The sequence below is a fragment of the Mya arenaria genome, chromosome 14 (assembly GCF_026914265.1).
Source record: "Mya arenaria isolate MELC-2E11 chromosome 14, ASM2691426v1".
Lineage (NCBI taxonomy): Eukaryota > Metazoa > Mollusca > Bivalvia > Myida > Myidae > Mya > Mya arenaria.
The window spans coordinates 35,068,102-35,086,156 of record NC_069135.1 but is presented as its reverse complement, the minus strand read 5'-3'; the positions used below and the strand labels follow the sequence as shown (position 1 = coordinate 35,086,156).

The following is an 18,055-nucleotide window of genomic DNA, read 5'->3' as shown; positions in this document are numbered from 1 at the left end:
TATAAACTGTACATATATAATAAGTGGGTTTTAATAAGTATTTAATTGGTGTACAGTGCGACTGGGATTGAAGACATTGACATGTGTAATATAAGTGAACATGCTGTTACCAGGTGAATATTTAGCTACCATATGGATCAATTAACATGTGTGGTCTTGTGAAAGTACATGTGAATCAATAGCTTTTTTATTATTTTATTTCCAGTGATTTACAGAGATTTATAACAATTTGATATTCATCACTGTTTTGAAATTTTAGCCCTCGCTAACCTTTAATTTAAATGTTCGTGCACACAGGGATTGACACAATTTCAACAACGTCATTTCCAAAATAGAATTAAACTGGCATTCAATTTACTGTTATTATCTGTTTTAGGTATATAATAAACAGAAAATTTGTTTGTTTCAGTGTAAGTTCGGAATACATTACACCTCATGAACACCAAAAGTAAATATTTTTACTTGTGGGTACAATTATCCTCTTTAAATATTTTTTATGTCCCCAATTAGAGGCATATGGTAATTGGACTGTCCATCCCTACATCTGTCCTCACAGTTTCCGCTCAATATCTAAAAAAAAGGCTTAGGCCCAGGAACCTCAAACTTGGTAGGCAGCTTGGTTCATGACCAGCAAATAAACCCTTTTGATTTTGAACTCAGTGGGTCAAGGTCAATGTCGTGGTGACCAGTTCTGGTCAATAACTTATTAACACTTAATTACGCCCAGAGACTCCAAACTTGGTAGGTGGGTTTGTCAGGACAAGCAGATGAACTCTATTGGTTTTGTGGTCAGTTGGTCTAAAGAAAGCTTAGAGATAAGGACCTCAAACTTGGTAGGCAGGTTTGTCAGACCAGCAGATGAAGCTGAAAATCAGTTTCCGATTAATAACTGAATTAACTTAGGCCCAGGGACCTTTGTCATGACCAGAAGGTGAACCCTGTTGATTTTAAAGTCAGTAAAAAGTGAGTCAAAAGTCAAGCTCATGTTGAAGCTTCAACTTGAAATCTGCAGTTTCAGATTATTTATGATTAGTTATTGGTTTGTTACTTGTACTGAGTAATTTGCAGTATTTCAATTAAGATATTGAATCATATTGTCAGCATTTTTTTGCATAATTTCAAATATTGATTATTGAATATTGAATCAATGTTTATTATTTGATTGATAAAACTGACTAAGACTATGTATTTTTATTCAATAAAGATTCCAGTTGGGGGAGGTTTGAATGATACAAACAAAGACAAACTTATTCGGAAGTCCTCGGCCATTTTATGGAAAACAACCTCGGATGTATTTGGACGGTTTACATACTCAAAAAGTGGTACGTTTAAGTCCGCTGCAAATAGATCGCGTAGTAATCTTAATTAGTTGTTAAACTTTAGGACTTATCTCTTGGGAATCTTAATTTTATTTGTAATAATACACTTCACTGGCAATCAATTTAAAGTGAGAGCAATAAATACAACTCTTAAACACTACATTTAATTAATGATATTATTCAAAAATTTACGGACTACTTCAACTGATGTAACGGCATACATCCGAGGTTGTTTTTTGGGAAAAAATGGCCGAGGAGCTCCGAATGAGACAACCAATTACACATGCATATTGAATTTCGCTTTAAGTTTTAGTTGAGTAGGGATTTTTACTCATAATGTTTATATGATCTTAGGTACAAATTATGACCCTTGATTGAGTTATAAATATTTACAAACGTCATGGGAAGGTAGGATAGGTCACCATGAAAATATATGTTAGATACTGAAGGCTACCGTATCTGTACAGACTGGTCAAAATACTATTTGCTATCTGTCCAACAAGGCCATCCGAGGGCATTTGCCACGTTTCTTGTTTATTTAAAAAAAAAAAAAATATTAAAATGTTCAGAAGACATTAAAATAATGTTAAAAATATATTGCTTCATAAATATGAATGCAAGCAAATCACCGACCTTCATTAATATTCACACAAGAAATTTAATAACCAACATGCTCAGCCAAGTATAATGACAACGCACTGCAGTATATAATATGCGTAAATTTGAGTGCCTGTAAAAGGTTAATGTCAAGTCTCAGGAGACGTCATATAAATTTGCACACAAGAAATTTAATTTGGAACATGCTCAGCCAAGAATAACGACAACACACTGCAGTATATATGCCAACATAAATATGCCAACGTAAATTCAAGTGCCTGCAATATGTTAACGTCAAGCCTAAGGTGGCATTGATTGTCGTCAAGTCCCAATAATACAGAAAATAAGATGCCCGTGTTGAAATGTTCCTGGATTTATTTGTTAAATTATGCTAATTTGTACAATATAGTCGACAGTAGCTATGTCGAAGTCGTTGGGACGCCAGTAAATACTTCTATGTAACCAAAATACAAATCATGTCTAACTTAATCCAACATAGCTGAAAAAATCGACATACCGGTAACCAGAACACCGAGATAACCGAGTTTGACCTAGCCAGTTTCGACTATATAACAAAGTCAACCCTGAGTTGTATGTTAAAGTTTCATGTTCAAAGTAAATCTTAAATACAGGCCCGAATTTCTTGACAATTCTTAAGTATCACTCACCTAAGTAATTTTATCTTTTTTCATTTAGCAATTTTACTTACATAATATAGTTTTATGAAACTACAAGTATTTTTACTTATTTATCTTAAATATTTTTTCCTTTTTAAAAAAACCTTCAAACTCTTTAAAAAGAGAATATTTTATACATTTATACAATTTATACCAAATCCTAAATGGCGTGCTAAGCTTGATCCTGTTTGAAGGGATTAGGGTTGTTGTTTCGAGAAATTGAGGCTAGTTCCGAGACTTCTTAGTCTGGGTTTGATAATACATCTTTGGCATTAGGCTTATGGATATTATTATTATTTTTCTATGAAAGTATGAGTTCGATGATTCATTGTCAGAGAGAAGATTATTTCCAGTCCTTTGGGCCCATTGCTTGTACATGGGTTAGACATATGTTTAAGCTTAACCCCATGTAATCCCTTCTTCAGCCTAATTATGTGGCCTTTGTGAACCAAGAAGCTTGATACACTAAGGCCTTCCTTAAAAAATATGTCTGTTTGCAATAACAACAGGGGCGTTTTTTCTACAAAGGGGCATAAGTAACCAAAAGTGCTTACTTCAGGGCCCATTTTTAATAAGCTATCTTAGTCGTAAAGCTTATGCCACTTATGAGTGCTCAGCGACATCCTTAAAGTAATGGGCAAAATCTATGTGTAACGGACCGCTGTAGACAGCGGATGTGCGTCTTATAGCATAAATGATAATGCCTCGTTAAGCGTATATGACAATGCATCTTAGAGCATAAATGACAATGCCTCGTTAAGCATATTTGACAATGCATCTTAGAGCATAAATGACAATGCCTTGTTAAGCATATATGACAATGCATCTTAGAGCATAAATGACAATGCATCTTAGAGCATAAATGACAATGCCTCGTTAAGCATATATGACAATGCATCTTAGAGCATAAATGAGAATGCCTCGTTAAGCATATATGACAATGTAACATTCCGTTATAGACGGAAGTACATTCATAGTATGTATGTTTACTTTGTTGGTAATATGCAAATTAGCAAAGCCCGGGCTCTGTGTGGATTGAGAATTTACTGTATCAACCCAGTCGACCCCTTTAGAGTTGAGCATGCTTTTCTATGAACGCACATCCACCATATGTTTTTATTAAAAGCAGTTAACGGCAAAGACAGGAATATGCTTAGGTTTGGATTCTTAAGCTTTTCACTTTTTATTGGAATTGGGCTCAGGAAATAATGATTATAAAGAAAATTCTACGTACATACCAACTCTCAAAACACTCATTAAATTGTAGCCAAAGTACAGGAACTCATTTTTGACCAACTGTAACCAAATAGTCTAGGCAAAATGTCGTTTTCTGTTGCTCAGAATCATTGTGACCAAGAAATGGGTAATAGGTGAATGGTAGAACATTCCTAGAAGCTTGCCATTTAGCAAGCAAACATCAATATGTTTAGTATATTTTAGGATAATAATAATTTCATTTGCCCATGGACTGTAACCACTTAAACCATAAACTAGAGTGCTGTCTGTCGCGGCAATACAAGGTGTTACTGTAGTTCTTGTAAAAAACAGCTGTTTGGAATACTTCTAGTGACAATAACACGAGTGATTTGTAAATAGAGACACATGTCACATTATTTGTAAACAAATCATGTTAAAGCCATAAAGTTACAGTCATGCCATTCCCCGGCCTATTTGGACAGCAACAGGTCTGTTTTGAACTTGATAGTCTTCGAACAAAAGCTCTTTTCATACATTTTAATTTCAAATATGTCCATCCTGTTTAAGATACATGTCACACCTCCAAAGGGAGAGGGAATACTTAATTTAAATAAAACAAAACATTGTTTAAAGTGCAAATGTACTTTCATCTGCACATGCAAGTACAGATGAAAATTTTTTCATACATTTTTATAAGAATAATTGTCCTGTAAATTTGATAACTTTGATTTCAGAAATATTTTTTTTAAATTCATGCATTATTATATTATGTTTTTTGGCTGAAAATCTATTAATATTTTACATTAGCACTTTGCTGTGAAAATCCCTGACCAAAAAAAAAAATCTCATTCCTATTCCCAAAACACCGCAGAAATGTTTCCATTTACCAATAACCACTGTCATTATAAATACATTTATTACAGCTTGGAATCTGACGACTTTCTCTGCTTGTACAGTCCAAGTTTCATACCAGCCTTGAACCTGTTTTCGTTCCAATGCTGGACCGGAAAAGGGTTCATTATTTTATGTGTATTGTCATCTATATATGCACTTAGTCCTAGGTCCGCACTGAGATGGCGTTTCTTTGTGTAAAAGTGATGGTAAATATTTGCTTTAATTTCTGGATTTACTTTCAGGCCAGTTTTTCTAAGTGTTGATTCCAAATTGGCGGACATAGATCTCTGCAGTCTTTTCGGCAATGGAAATTTACCATTGTATAAAAGTCTGCCGCTTGGTTTCTGTTTGCACATAGAACCATCATTTATAGCTTCAATACCACTGAAAACTGAGCTGGTCGTGTTCTTAGTTTCATCCTGCTCTGTATTCACCCTCCCATCAGGTTTCTGTTCTGCCATTACATGTTTTTCAATTGAATCATTTGCATTACACACATTGTCAACTTCAGTGTTTATATTAGAAGGATTTCCATTTATTTCCTCTGTCTTTGCACTTATGTTTTCTGACTTTATTGTATGTTCTTCAGCGGCTTTATCTTTACTGCTAGGTATATCAGACAAGGACAAAGATTTGAGTGTTAATTGGCAAGTCTTTCCATATGTTACACCACTTGAATTATCCACACTGGTTTTCCTCTCATCAGAAACCTTGGCATCCTCACTGTATTCATTTTCTTCTTTTATTGCAGACGGTACAGAGAGCGACCTTCCTCTTACCTTCCTTGATGAAGCCATTTCCAGTTTTAGATTCCTCAACAAACCTTCATAATCTGTGTGAGTCGGTTCTGTTGTGTTCCCGCCATGTGTTTCATGATGTTTGTGCTTCTTACGGTCCTTGTGTTTGGCTTGTTGGACCAATATGCATTTGGTGTCTCCTACAACCTGCAATTGGTGTTATTTTAACCTTCAAATATATCAATAATGCACTTAATACTAACTACAGAGTCAGGGGCGTAGCTAGGCCTCTATTTATGTGGATTCATAATTGTGCTAGGGGGGTTGGAATTTTTTAAAACCATGGAGCAATCTTGTGCTTTATTTAGTACTGGAAAATGGACAGTTTAAGGATCATGTAGCATACTGCAACTTTGGCTGATTTTTAAAAAGAATATTTTTTTGTCAAAATCATGTGGATTCAGCCGTGTACTGGCATATAAGCAGCTGCGCGCCTGAGAGTGAAAGCCCCGTAGCTCAAAGCTACCATGCATGATCGTGTTTCATGGCATGAAAGGGTAAACAAGTCCCATGATAAATATCATATTCAGTAGATCATTGATCTATAAGTGTTAGGTTTATGGCCATAGCATTGTGCCTTTAGACAGGGTTTATTTATGGACTTGTCCCTGTAGCTCCCATTTTATTATTGAAAGGGCCAGCCAAAACATGGTGGAAATTGCTGTGAGTTACAATGGACAGAAGTTGTTTATGCAACTATACATTACTGTAAAAACATCAGACACCCACAGTACTCAATAATGCCCTGCATCATTGTTTACGCGTAGTGTTAACAGAGAGAGCACCTTTGCTGTGGCTGATGGTATGTCTTTGATAAGTTTAAAAGTGCTATTGTGCAGATTTATTTTTTTGCCGAGAATTACCTGCGGTGTGATGGAGTCGAGAAAGGCATTTGAAGAAGTTCCTGTATCCATGGAAATGGTTGCTATGGTTATTGGGTCAATGATAGTTTTAACCTCAGTCTTTGTTGCCAAGGGAGATGAGGCAAGCTGATTGGTGAGCATAGAGCTTTCCTTAACATCTTTGACAGACTCTGGAATGCAGTCGAAAGTTCAAATTGAATTAAACATAATAACAATGTACAATGATATTCTATACATAAATTTAATGATAAACAATAAGCAAAATATTAATATACTATTGTAATCATAAGACATTATTCATTTCAAGTTATGGTCATACAAGCGCTTTTTAAACTCTCGTATGTTAAACTTTAGAATTGATGGATTCTTTTGGTCAAAACGCAATTATTTTCATACTAGACAGATAATAAATCTTTCAAAAAAAACCCCTCAAAATCCATAATTAAAGGATCCTTTAAATACCAGAAGAACTCTTAAACATTTTGAAAGATAATTATAGAAAACCATGAGCTGTGTTCTAGACAGTCTTAAGCAATTTGCTTTACTGCCTCTGGGTAATGACGGAAATATTTCAGATTTTTTTCTTTTTTGCGTTTTTAAATCTTTAAAGGGGCTAGGCACCAGATGATACAAGTGCAAGAAAAATAGAAAATTGTCAAAAACTTACATAAATTTGATATCTTTATGCATAACACATTGAATCTTACCTACTGATATATCACAGTGCTTACGATGCATGTATCTTTCGCAGTTTTTTGCACATTTTCCAATTCGAAATTTACTAGGGTTGTCTACCACGTAAATCCCAGTAAATTGCACTGGATATTTATCTGTACTCATAAACAGATATGATATAAACTAGAAAACCATTATTCACCATTGTAAACGGGGAACACAGATCAGACAGCAACATGATTGTTTCGTTCATTATTTTAACCATGTAAAGTGATGTGTTATCAGCCTCCTACTACCTCGCATTGGGAATTCAAGGGTAAATGTTTTCAGGAAATACTGTATTTGCCAATTTTTGAACCATCTCATGTCTAGCCCTTTTTGAATAATTACATATGGTTTTATATAAACAGATTTTAAACACAGACTTATTTTGTCCAATGAGATGGCATTATTTTTGTTTAAAATCTGCCATACATTTATTTTTAATCAGCAGTTACCTATTTTTTATAAAATTTGATCAGGTGAATCGGTAGATTTAAACAGAGGATGGGCAAATACACAAAATATTATTTTGAACACTAAGTTGATTAAATAATAGTAAGTAGATATGAAGTGAATTCTTATTTTTGAACCAATAAGACTTCATAATTATAAGCATCTGAAAGAATGTTAATAAAACAATGAGCAAGACAATAAGTCATCATGTTTTCAAGGGCAGAAACTATAACAGGCAGAAATGTGAAGGAAGCAGAAACCATAACAGGCAGAAATGTGAAGGAGGCAGAAACCATAACAGGCAGAAATGTGAAGGAGGCAGAAACCATAACAGGCAGAAATGTGAAGGGGGCAGAAACTATAACAGGCAGAAATGTGAAAGGGCAGAAACTATAACAGGCAGAAATGTGAAGGGGCAGAAACCATAACAGGCAGAAATGTGAAGGGGGCAGAAACTATAACGGGCAGAAATGTGAAGGAAGCAGAAACCATAACAGGCAGAAATGTGAAGGAGGCAGAAACCATAACAGGCAGAAATGTGAAGGAGGCAGAAACCATAACAGGCAGAAATGTGAAGGGGCAGAAACTATAACAGGCAGAAATGTGAAGGGGCAGAAACTATAACCGGCAGATATTGTAAGGTTCACACATATTCTGAATAGGTAGAGCTTGAAATACCCACTGAACTTTAGAATTTTTTACTAGTTCAACATTGAACAGTACTATATTATATGAAATAAGAAAACAGCTTTAAATCTAGATGTGAATGTTCACTTCCACAAAATCTTGCACAAAACAGTTTTGAATATAATGAACAAATGTGCCAAACCTAAGGTAATTGATGTGCAATATACCGACTTCAAAGGTACTTTGTTGATATTTGCACCAACAAAGTACTTTCATATTAGATATAGTTGAACATATTGCTCAAAAAACTTTAGTTTTGCACATTTTCATTGTAAAATTCACAACTACATTATGCAAACTCTTGAGAAAGTGAACATTGCTTTTCTAGATTTAATAACAGAAAAAAACAAGAAGCATAGTCTATTCCTATTTTCCCTGTTTTAGTTCATAATGAACTTGATCTTTGTATGAATTATAGCTTTAACTGACCTCTGATAATGACTTGTGTGTGCTTTTTCTGCTTCTTCCGCAAACTGGCATACTGCCGCTGGAGGGCATGCAAGTCCATCGTCATCTTGACACTGCAAAAGCAGTTGACAAAGTTGGTAAGAGGAAACCAAAGGACTTGTACTTCTGCGACCATTACTCATCTCAGTTATTCATTCTTTATTTAATTCTTTGTCGTCTATAATAATTTGTATTATTTTTGTATATTAAATTAAAATAATCATTTAGTGTTTCTTTGCTATAAAAATGTTTTCATTAAACAAAGTTAAGTGTTTGTTTTAAGCTTTACTTAAATTTTAAGTTTTACTTAAACTATTAAGTATGCTTATAGCTGATGCAGAATTGAAATAATTTGTACTTAAAGAATCTATTTTGGAAATATCATGCGCTGCATGAATGTTTTTACGGAACAATATTATTCATGTTATCTCATTGTCTGAAGTTAAAGCAGAATCATTCAAACAATCATGGACAAACAAGTAAGTTTTACTTTGTACATATATGATAAGCTTTAATGTGCGCTTATATATATATATATATATATATATATATATATATATATATATATATATATATATATATATATATATATATATATATATATATATATATATATATATATACATACATTCCCACCAGCAACATTGGATAGGTCAAAGGGTTATACTCTATGGAATAAAACACTTCCAATTCCCATCCCCACATTACGTGTTCTTTTAGAGTGAGGCCCAAAATACAGTCCAGTAAGTAATTACATTTGTAAATCTCAGTACACTTGTAAGTCTTAGGTGCATATAATAAGCCTGAAAATGGGCTTTTTGGAAGACACTTTACTCAGTGGCAGACTAAAAAAAGGGTTGGATGTATACTCCAAGATTCAATAAGTTGTAGGTAAAAGTGCATCTGTCCATTTTATGGATTTTGGACATAAAGGGAAAGCAGGCGCAATAATGGGTTGGGACATAAAGTAATGCAAACGCTAAATGGTCTTTGAAATCAGTGCAATAATGGATTTAGGCATTAAGTTAATCCAATGGAAAATGTTTGAGAGTGAAATTATGGGTTTGGACTTTAAAGTTAAGCCAATGGTAAATGGTCTTTGATACAGGTGCAATAATGGGTTTGGACTTTAAAGTTAAGCCAATGGTAAATGTTCTTTGATACAGGTGCAATAATGGGTTTGGACATAAAGTTAAGCCAATGGTAAATGGTCTTTGATACAGGTGCAATAATGGGTTTGGACATTAAGTTAAGCCAATGGTAAATGTTCTTTGATACAGGTGCAATAATGGGTTTGGACATTAAATTAAGCCAATGGAAAATGTTCTTTGATACAGGTGCAATAATGGGTTTGGACATTAAGTTAAGCCAGTGGTAAATGGTCTTTGATACAGGTGCAATAATGGGTTTGGACATTAAGTTAAGCCAATGGAAAATGTTCTTTGATACAGGTGCAATAATGGGTTTGGACATTAAGTTAAGCCAATGGTAAATGTTCTTTGATACAGGTGCAATTATGGGTTTGGACATTAAGTTAAGCCAATGGTAAATGTTCTTTGATACAGGTGCAATAATGGGTTTGGACATTAAGTTAAGCCAATGGTAAATGTTCTTTGATACAGTTGCAATAATGGGTTTGGACATTAAGTTAAGCCAATGGTAAATGTTCTTTGATACAGGTGCAATAATGGGTTTGGACATTAAGTTAAGCCAATGGTAAATGTTCTTTGATACAGGTGCAATAATGGGTTTGGACATTAAGTTAAGCCAATGGTAAATGTTCTTTGATACAGGTGCAATAATGGGTTTGGACATTAAGTTAAGCCAGTGGTAAATGTTCTTTGATACAGTTGCAATAATGGGTTTGGACTTTAAAGTTAAGCCAATGGTAAATGTTCTTTGATACAGGTGCAATAATGGGTTTGGACATTAAGTTAAGCCAGTGGTAAATGTTCTTTGATACAGGTGCAATAATGGGTTTGGACATTAAGTTAAGCCAATGGTAAATGTTCTTTGATACAAGTGCAATAATGGGTTTGGACATTAAATTAAGCCAGTGGTAAATGTTCTTTGATACAGGTGCAATAATGGGTTTGGACATTAAATTAAGCCAATGGTAAATGTTCTTTGATACAGGTGCAATAATGGGTTTGGACATTAAATTAAGCCAATGGTAAATGTTCTTTGATACAGGTGCAATAATGGGTTTGGACATTAAGTTAAGCCAATGGAAAATGTTCTTTGATACAAGTGCAATAATGGGTTTGGACATTAAGTTAATCCAATGGTAAATGTTCTTTGATACAGGTGCAATAATGGGTTTGGACATTAAATTAAGCCAGTGGTAAATGTTCTTTGATACAGGTGCAATAATGGGTTTGGACATTAAGTTAAGCCAATGGTAAATGTTCTTTGATACAGGTGCAATAATGGGTTTGGACATTAAGTTAAGCCAATGGTAAATGTTCTTTGATACAGGTGCAATAATGGGTTTGGACATTAAGTTAAGCCAGTGGTAAATGTTCTTTGATACAGGTGCAATAATGGGTTTGGACATTAAGTTAAGCCAATGGTAAATGGTCTTTGATACAGGTGCAATAATGGGTTTGGACATTAAGTTAAGCCAATGGTAAATGGTCTTTAATACAGGTGCAATAATGGGTTTGGACATTAAGTTAAGCCAATGGAAAATGTTCTTTGATACAAGAGCAATAATGGGTTTGGACATTAAGTTAAGCCAATGGTAAATGGTCTTTGATACAGGTGCAATAATGGGTTTGGACATTAAGTTAAGCCAATGGTAAATGGTCTTTGATACAGGTGCAATAATGGGTTTGGACATTAAGTTAAGCCAATGGAAAATGTTCTTTGATACAAGAGCAATAATGGGTTTGGACATTAAGTTAAGCCAATGGAAAATGTTCTTTGATACAGGTGCAATAATGGGTTTGGACATTAAGTTAAGCCAATGGTAAATGGTCTTTGATACAGGTGCAATAATGGGTTTGGACATTAAGTTAAGCCAATGGTAAATGGTCTTTGATACAGGTGCAATAATGGGTTTGGACATTAAGTTAAGCCAATGGAAAATGTTCTTTGATACAAGTGCAATAATGGGTTTGGACATTAAGTTAAGCCAATGGTAAATGTTCTTTGATACAGGTGCAATAATGGGTTTGGACATTAAATTAAGCCAATGGTAAATGTTCTTTGATACAGGTGCAATAATGGGTTTGGACATTAAATTAAGCCAATGGTAAATGTTCTTTGATACAGTTGCAATAATGGATTTGGACATTAAGTTAAGCCAATGGTAAATGTTCTTTGATACAGGTGCAATAATGGGTTTGGACATTAAGTTAAGCCAATGGTAAATGTTCTTTGATACAGGTGCAATAATGGGTTTGGACATTAAATTAAGCCAATGGTAAATGTTCTTTGATACAGGTGCAATAATGGATTTGGACATTAAGTTAAGCCAATGGTAAATGTTCTTTGATACAGGTGCAATAATGGGTTTGGACATTAAGTTAAGCCAATGGTAAATGTTCTTTGATACAGGTGCAATAATGGGTTTGGACATTAAGTTAAGCCAATGGTAAATGTTCTTTGATACAGGTGCAATAATGGGTTTGGACATTAAATTAAGCCAGTGGTAAATGTTCTTTGATACAGGTGCAATAATGGGTTTGGACATTAAGTTAAGCCAATGGAAAATGTTCTTTGATACAAGTGCAATAATGGGTTTGGACATTAAATTAAGCCAATGGTAAATGTTCTTTGATACAGGTGCAATAATGGGTTTGGACATTAAATTAAGCCAGTGGTAAATGTTCTTTGATACAGTTGCAATAATGGGTTTGGACATTAAGTTAAGCCAGTGGTAAATGGTCTTTGATACAGGTGCAATAATGGGTTTGGACATTAAGTTAAGCCAGTGGTAAATGTTCTTTGATACAGTTGCAATAATGGGTTTGGACATTAAGTTAAGCCAGTGGTAAATGGTCTTTGATACAAGTGCAATAATGGGTTTGGCCATTAAGTTAAGCCAGTGGTAAATGTTCTTTGATACAGGTGCAATAATGGGTTTGGACATTAAGTTAAGCCAATGGTAAATGTTCTTTGATACAGGTGCAATAATGGGTTTGGACATTAAGTTAAGCCAATGGAAAATGTTCTTTGATACAGGTGCAATAATGGGTTTGGACATTAAGTTAAGCCAATGGTAAATGTTCTTTGATACAAGTGCAATAATGGGTTTGGACATTAAGTTATTCCAATGGTAAATGTCGTGTAAGCGCATGTGCAACTGTGACTGAGAATTAAGCAAAACCATTATGGTAAATGGTCTGTTGGTGGATGTGAAAATATGGATTGGTTTTGGACATTTAAGGCGAGCAATGGTAAATTGTCTGTTAGTGAATGTGAAGTTGTCGCTTGAGCAATGGTAAATGATCTGTCAGTGAACTTGCGCATTAGGAAATAAATGGTAAATGAACTGTAAGTGAAACTGGTTTTGACATTCAGGGCAAGCAATTGTAAATTGTCTGTAAGTGCATGTGAACATGCGGATTTGAACATAAATTTAGGTAAACAGGGTTGGATCCAGGATGCAAGTTAGCCGGGTTTTACTTAGTGGTGAAACCTTTTGACTTACCCCCCTCCCCCCCCCCCCCCTCAGAACCAAATTTTATTTGGTTTAAAGGTATGGCAGGGGGTTTTGTGGATAAACCTACAATAATTTTTTTATCAATTTCTAGTCTGAAAAAGTGCATTTTGGGCATAATTGATTACCTTTTCCCCTTATATTGAATTAAAAAGTAAACTTGGATCAATTTATTTTATTTATTTATTTTTTTGTTGGGGGGGGGGGTGGGGGTGAGGGAGATCGCTAGGTGGGCATTTCCAGTGATGAAACCTTTGCAATACTTCTAGGATGAATGGCAAACTTTTCCTGGGATTAATTTTTAACTTTTACAACTAATTCAAATTACAACTTCGCTTTTGGAGGTAATGTATTTCAATTAGGTTTAAACAAATTTTGAACTTGTCATACCAAAATGGTTTGACCCAATAAATGCAGTATATTTTCTTCCTACAGTTTTTATCAAAACTCAGACAGGTTTTGACCATTAAAATATTATAGTTGGAATAATCACAAAATATCCAGAAAGGGATAGGTCTGACATTTTCTAAATTAGAAATCTCTTCAAATCTCCTCGTTTAGTACAGAATAATGAGATGAATCCAACAATAAAAAGCTCACAAAGATTTACGAAAATCAATAAAGCGACACTTGCTTTAATAGAAAAATAGATAATTGTCAACATGGGAACTGCGGAAAGCCCATTTTTTTCCTTCCTGGTAAAACGAAGCTTAGGAACTAATTATTTAGTTTATGGCGTCAATTCAGTTTTACTTTCTTTTTTTGTTTTTGCAAATTTTGAAAAGAAAAAAGAAGAACTCTTCATGTTAATGACTTATGTATATTGAATAAATCCTAAGTCAAGAATAAATACTATCGATAACTATTTTTAATATCCCATTATAATGCTTTCCAATCAATGCTCTTTTGCGACCAAATCTGATATTGAGGTTTATTTTCATGAGATCAAATTTCAGTGACATTAGCATTGATATAACTGGTATTTATTTATCTTTGATGAATTGTCAGGAGACTGAATAAATGGACCAATTGCTTGAAACAATATTGCATCAACTAAACAATTCAACAGCACAAATGTATCTTTGAGTGCAAGTATTATTTCTTAAGCAATTTAGAGTATTATCGTGTGAAACTTTTGGTCCCGATACTTCTACACAGTGTATAAATTCACTTCATAACATAATTCTGTTTTATTTCTTTTAGAGCAACTTTGTGTCACGATATACTGAATATTCTGTATGATCTGTCCTTACTATGTTATAATAAGATGACATGAAGTAACATTTTAATGATTAAGAATGGGCAGAGCTAGCATAGCGAAGGACCCCTTCTTATTCATTAAAATGTTACTTCAGGTCGACTAACTGACTTAGAGTACTACCTCATTGGCTTACAAATTGTCAACGTAAAATCTGATGTAGGAAGAGTGTATCAGATGAGTGGCAGTAGGCGGACCTTTAAACACCCACGAAAGTTGAAATTCTAAATGATTCAGCCTACAGTAGTGCTTAATGATTGCCTATCTGCAAGTTCATTGGCTAAAAATGTAGGTTGTATTCTAAATGCTATTAGTTATCATCTGTTATTCTTTGGATGCATTTGGTTAAACCAGTATTTTTTTCATAATAAAATAAATTCTCAATATTCATTAAATAACAAGTAGACAGAGTTATCATAGGATAGCCCATTATAAGTATAAAATATTATAAAATAGCAAGTCAAAGTGCTACTAGCAATTCAAGTACACATTTACATAATTGTGAAGTAAGCATAATAAAATACTTTTTTTATAAGTCTCCCTTCTCCTTATCATTAGAAGAATTAACATGGGGTGTTCACTATCAGAATTGACGTCACATGTTCATGGATGGTTCTCAATAATAAACAAAAAGAATTTTATTTTTTTATACTTTTCACAATGGATGGCATAATCAAGGGGGTAAATATGTATGCATGTATGCATTTATTAAGGCAAAAAAAACAACAACAACTTTTTTTTCAATACATAAAAAGGATAATTATTGTCATCATTGAAGAATTGTGTTAGAATACGGTAATATTACGGTAATATTCTCTAATATGTTTTAAAGGTTTTAAACTACATATTAAAGCTGCACTCTCACAGATATACCATTTTTACAACTTTTTATTTTTTTGTCTTGGAAAGAGCAAATTTTTGCATAAATATCAGCAAACCAATGATATAAGATTGCTGACAAAAAATCAAATCGTAGATTTTCATATTTCTGTTCGAAAATTAATGTTTTATGGCTAAAACCGTTACTAACGGTTTAAGAAAAATGCATAAAACATCAATTTTTGAACTTAAATATAATAATCTGCGATCTAATTTTTTGTCAGCAGTCTTATATAGCTGCTTTCCATGGATTGTTGCAAAAATTGACTCGTTCCAAGACAAACAATTAAAAAGTTGTAAAAAGCTTCATCTGTGAGAGTGCAGCTTTAAAACACATACTTAAGAATTATCATTTTTTATTTTTTTATTTTATTATTTATATTGTAGGTAGGGTCGGGTAACCCAAACCAAATGTTGTTTTTTTAGGTCCAATCACCAGAAACTGTATACTGTTGTTTATGTGAATAAAAAACTGTTCTGTTCTGTTCTACAAAGAAAGTGTGCAATTTTTTTTATTAATCAAACTTTGAGTTTCACCTTTTTTTAGATTCTCCCTCAAATTATATCATATTTTAAATTAAAATGTACATTTTTGTTTAATTTCATAGTTTGAAAGTGCCCTTAATTAATTTCCAAGGTTAAAAATCCTTTACTAATTGAAATATAAGAACAAAATTATAGTGCACTGTCTTTCATTCACTTCATAATGATAAACACCTCACATAAGCTTTGAAAAGCTTTAACCACGAAGATATGTTCAGTTATACAATTTGCTATAATGGCTTTGCAAATGTGACTTAGAAATATTTAACTATTCCCAGGTGACAAACAACTCTTATCTTTGATGATAGCCCGAGTGGGGATTGAAACACGAATGTTCAGATCAAGAGACCGATATGCTTACCACTCGGCAATCGCCACAGATTGCTGTCTGCACCAAATTGTATTTGTTCTTATATTCATTCCCATTCCTATTCCGTATTGTTAAAACAAGAAACAAATACTTTATCATTATTCAAACACAGCTGTATTCTTATTTTTAAAGACTACTGTACGTGTAAAAGAGAAAAGTCCAACAATAAAAGATTTGGGAAGAAATGGTTTCCATTAAATATGCTACTATTCTTTCTAGTGATAATCCAGTCATTTTTCCGAGGCCAGCTGATGATGATGTCAATTAAAAAGCAACAGCTAAATTCGTGAATCATTTGACTTAAATTTAATAGTGACTTCTTGCAAGAAGAATTTTGTCACTGATATATTTAGTTAACTGAACATGTGACCACTTCAGGTTGCTCAATAAGTGAATGCAAGAAGTCACTGTATATAAAAATGCATTTTAACAAAAAGAGATGCTGTCGTTTTGTGGTTTCAATGACAGCTTGTGCTTTTACACAAATAATATCATTATCACATACAGATATTGAGTTATTTTAATGAAATCATCTTATTAAAGCAAAAATGACATTTATAACAACTAAACATGCAATTGAATAAGTCACATTCTTATCTCTTAATAAGAGAGTATTTTAACTTACCAGTATCAAAATCAGCAAGTATTAACCATTTTTCATAGACACAGACCCCACACAACACGACAGTTAAACAAATGACATCCGATTTCCTATCCAGCAGCTGGTACGGAGAGTCAGACTGCAGCCATTTGCGCAGACTGTGAACACAGTTTCCAATACAATATTGTGGAAGGCAACTTAATAATTTAACGTTACTTAATTTACTTCATTAAATTTTCTCCATAATATAACCTTGACACTCACTTAAAGAAATGTTGACACTCTTTAAACTCACCATTCAGTTCTCATTTAACATCCTTATACTGAGGGTTAAACAGCCTCCCATTTTTGTACCAAATAATATTGAGCTAAGATATTAGGGGTTCAGCGTACCCAATAATGCCAAATATAGAATTTCTGCGTACTGCATACAACCCTCCACATTTCAAGGGGGGATGGGAGAGGGGGGATGAGGGGGGGGGGGGATGAGGGGGTTATGCTTTAATAATGTGTGTGTTACTTTTTGAGTAACAGGGTAAATATTACCCCACTTAAAATCCTTAAACATTAATATTTTCACCACATTATTAGAATTGCGTCTTTACAAATTTAAATATTGACCATGACCTTTAAATTTGAACTTATGATCTCAAAGTCATACCAGCCATCTTCCGAAACCTAGAGACCAAAGTCCATGAGCCTTTAGCTAGTAATTGCAGACAAGTTTGGCAAAAAGTTAACCTAAATTCCTGATCAAACAATAAATTCAATTTTTCCCTGTGTTACCTTTCAGTGTTCCAAAGACCGTTGAAGTTGACCTTTAACCTTGAGGAGTTATATGTGTAACCACATGTATACCGTAGTAGGAAAGTCAAGGCTTGATTTCCCAAGATGCTGGATTCAGTCAGCGACACTTTAAGCTCTTGTTGAACCCGAGTCGATGGAGCAAGACAGAAACTGACATCTCTGGACTAAAACCGGATTACAACAAGAATGAACTGTTTAATTGCCCTTTAGGGAATGGATTTATTTCTATTTTTATTACCCAACGAAGACGATTCTCTTACTTTTCACTAAAATACAGCGTATA

The 18,055-nt window shown here is 33.8% G+C and overlaps 1 protein-coding gene across 1 annotated transcript; it reads right to left on the bottom strand.

The window, feature by feature from the left end:
* Positions 1 to 4,320: 4,320 nt before the first annotated feature.
* On the bottom strand, positions 4,321 to 17,110 carry LOC128218041 (uncharacterized). The gene is made up of 4 exons (XM_052925556.1): positions 16,990 to 17,110; positions 8,631 to 8,722; positions 6,345 to 6,514; positions 4,321 to 5,628 (listed from the first exon to the last, which is right to left on the bottom strand). The coding sequence occupies exons 2-4, from the start codon at positions 8,713 to 8,715 to the stop codon at positions 4,708 to 4,710; spliced, it is 1,176 nt and encodes a 391-aa protein (XP_052781516.1). The 5' UTR covers positions 8,716 to 8,722; positions 16,990 to 17,110; the 3' UTR covers positions 4,321 to 4,707.
* Between the last annotated feature and the right edge of the window lie 945 nt (positions 17,111 to 18,055).

Coding starts and splice junctions, on each gene's coding strand:
- LOC128218041 (XM_052925556.1), bottom strand. CDS start 8,715: ATGACGATGGACTTGCATGCCCTCCAGCGGCAGTATGCCAGTTTGCGG. Junction 6,515..8,630: donor CACACAAGTCATTATCAGAG/GTCAGTTAAAGC, acceptor ACTGCATTCCAG/AGTCTGTCAAAGATGTTAAG. Junction 5,629..6,344: donor TCGACTCCATCACACCGCAG/GTAATTCTCGGC, acceptor CACCAATTGCAG/GTTGTAGGAGACACCAAATG.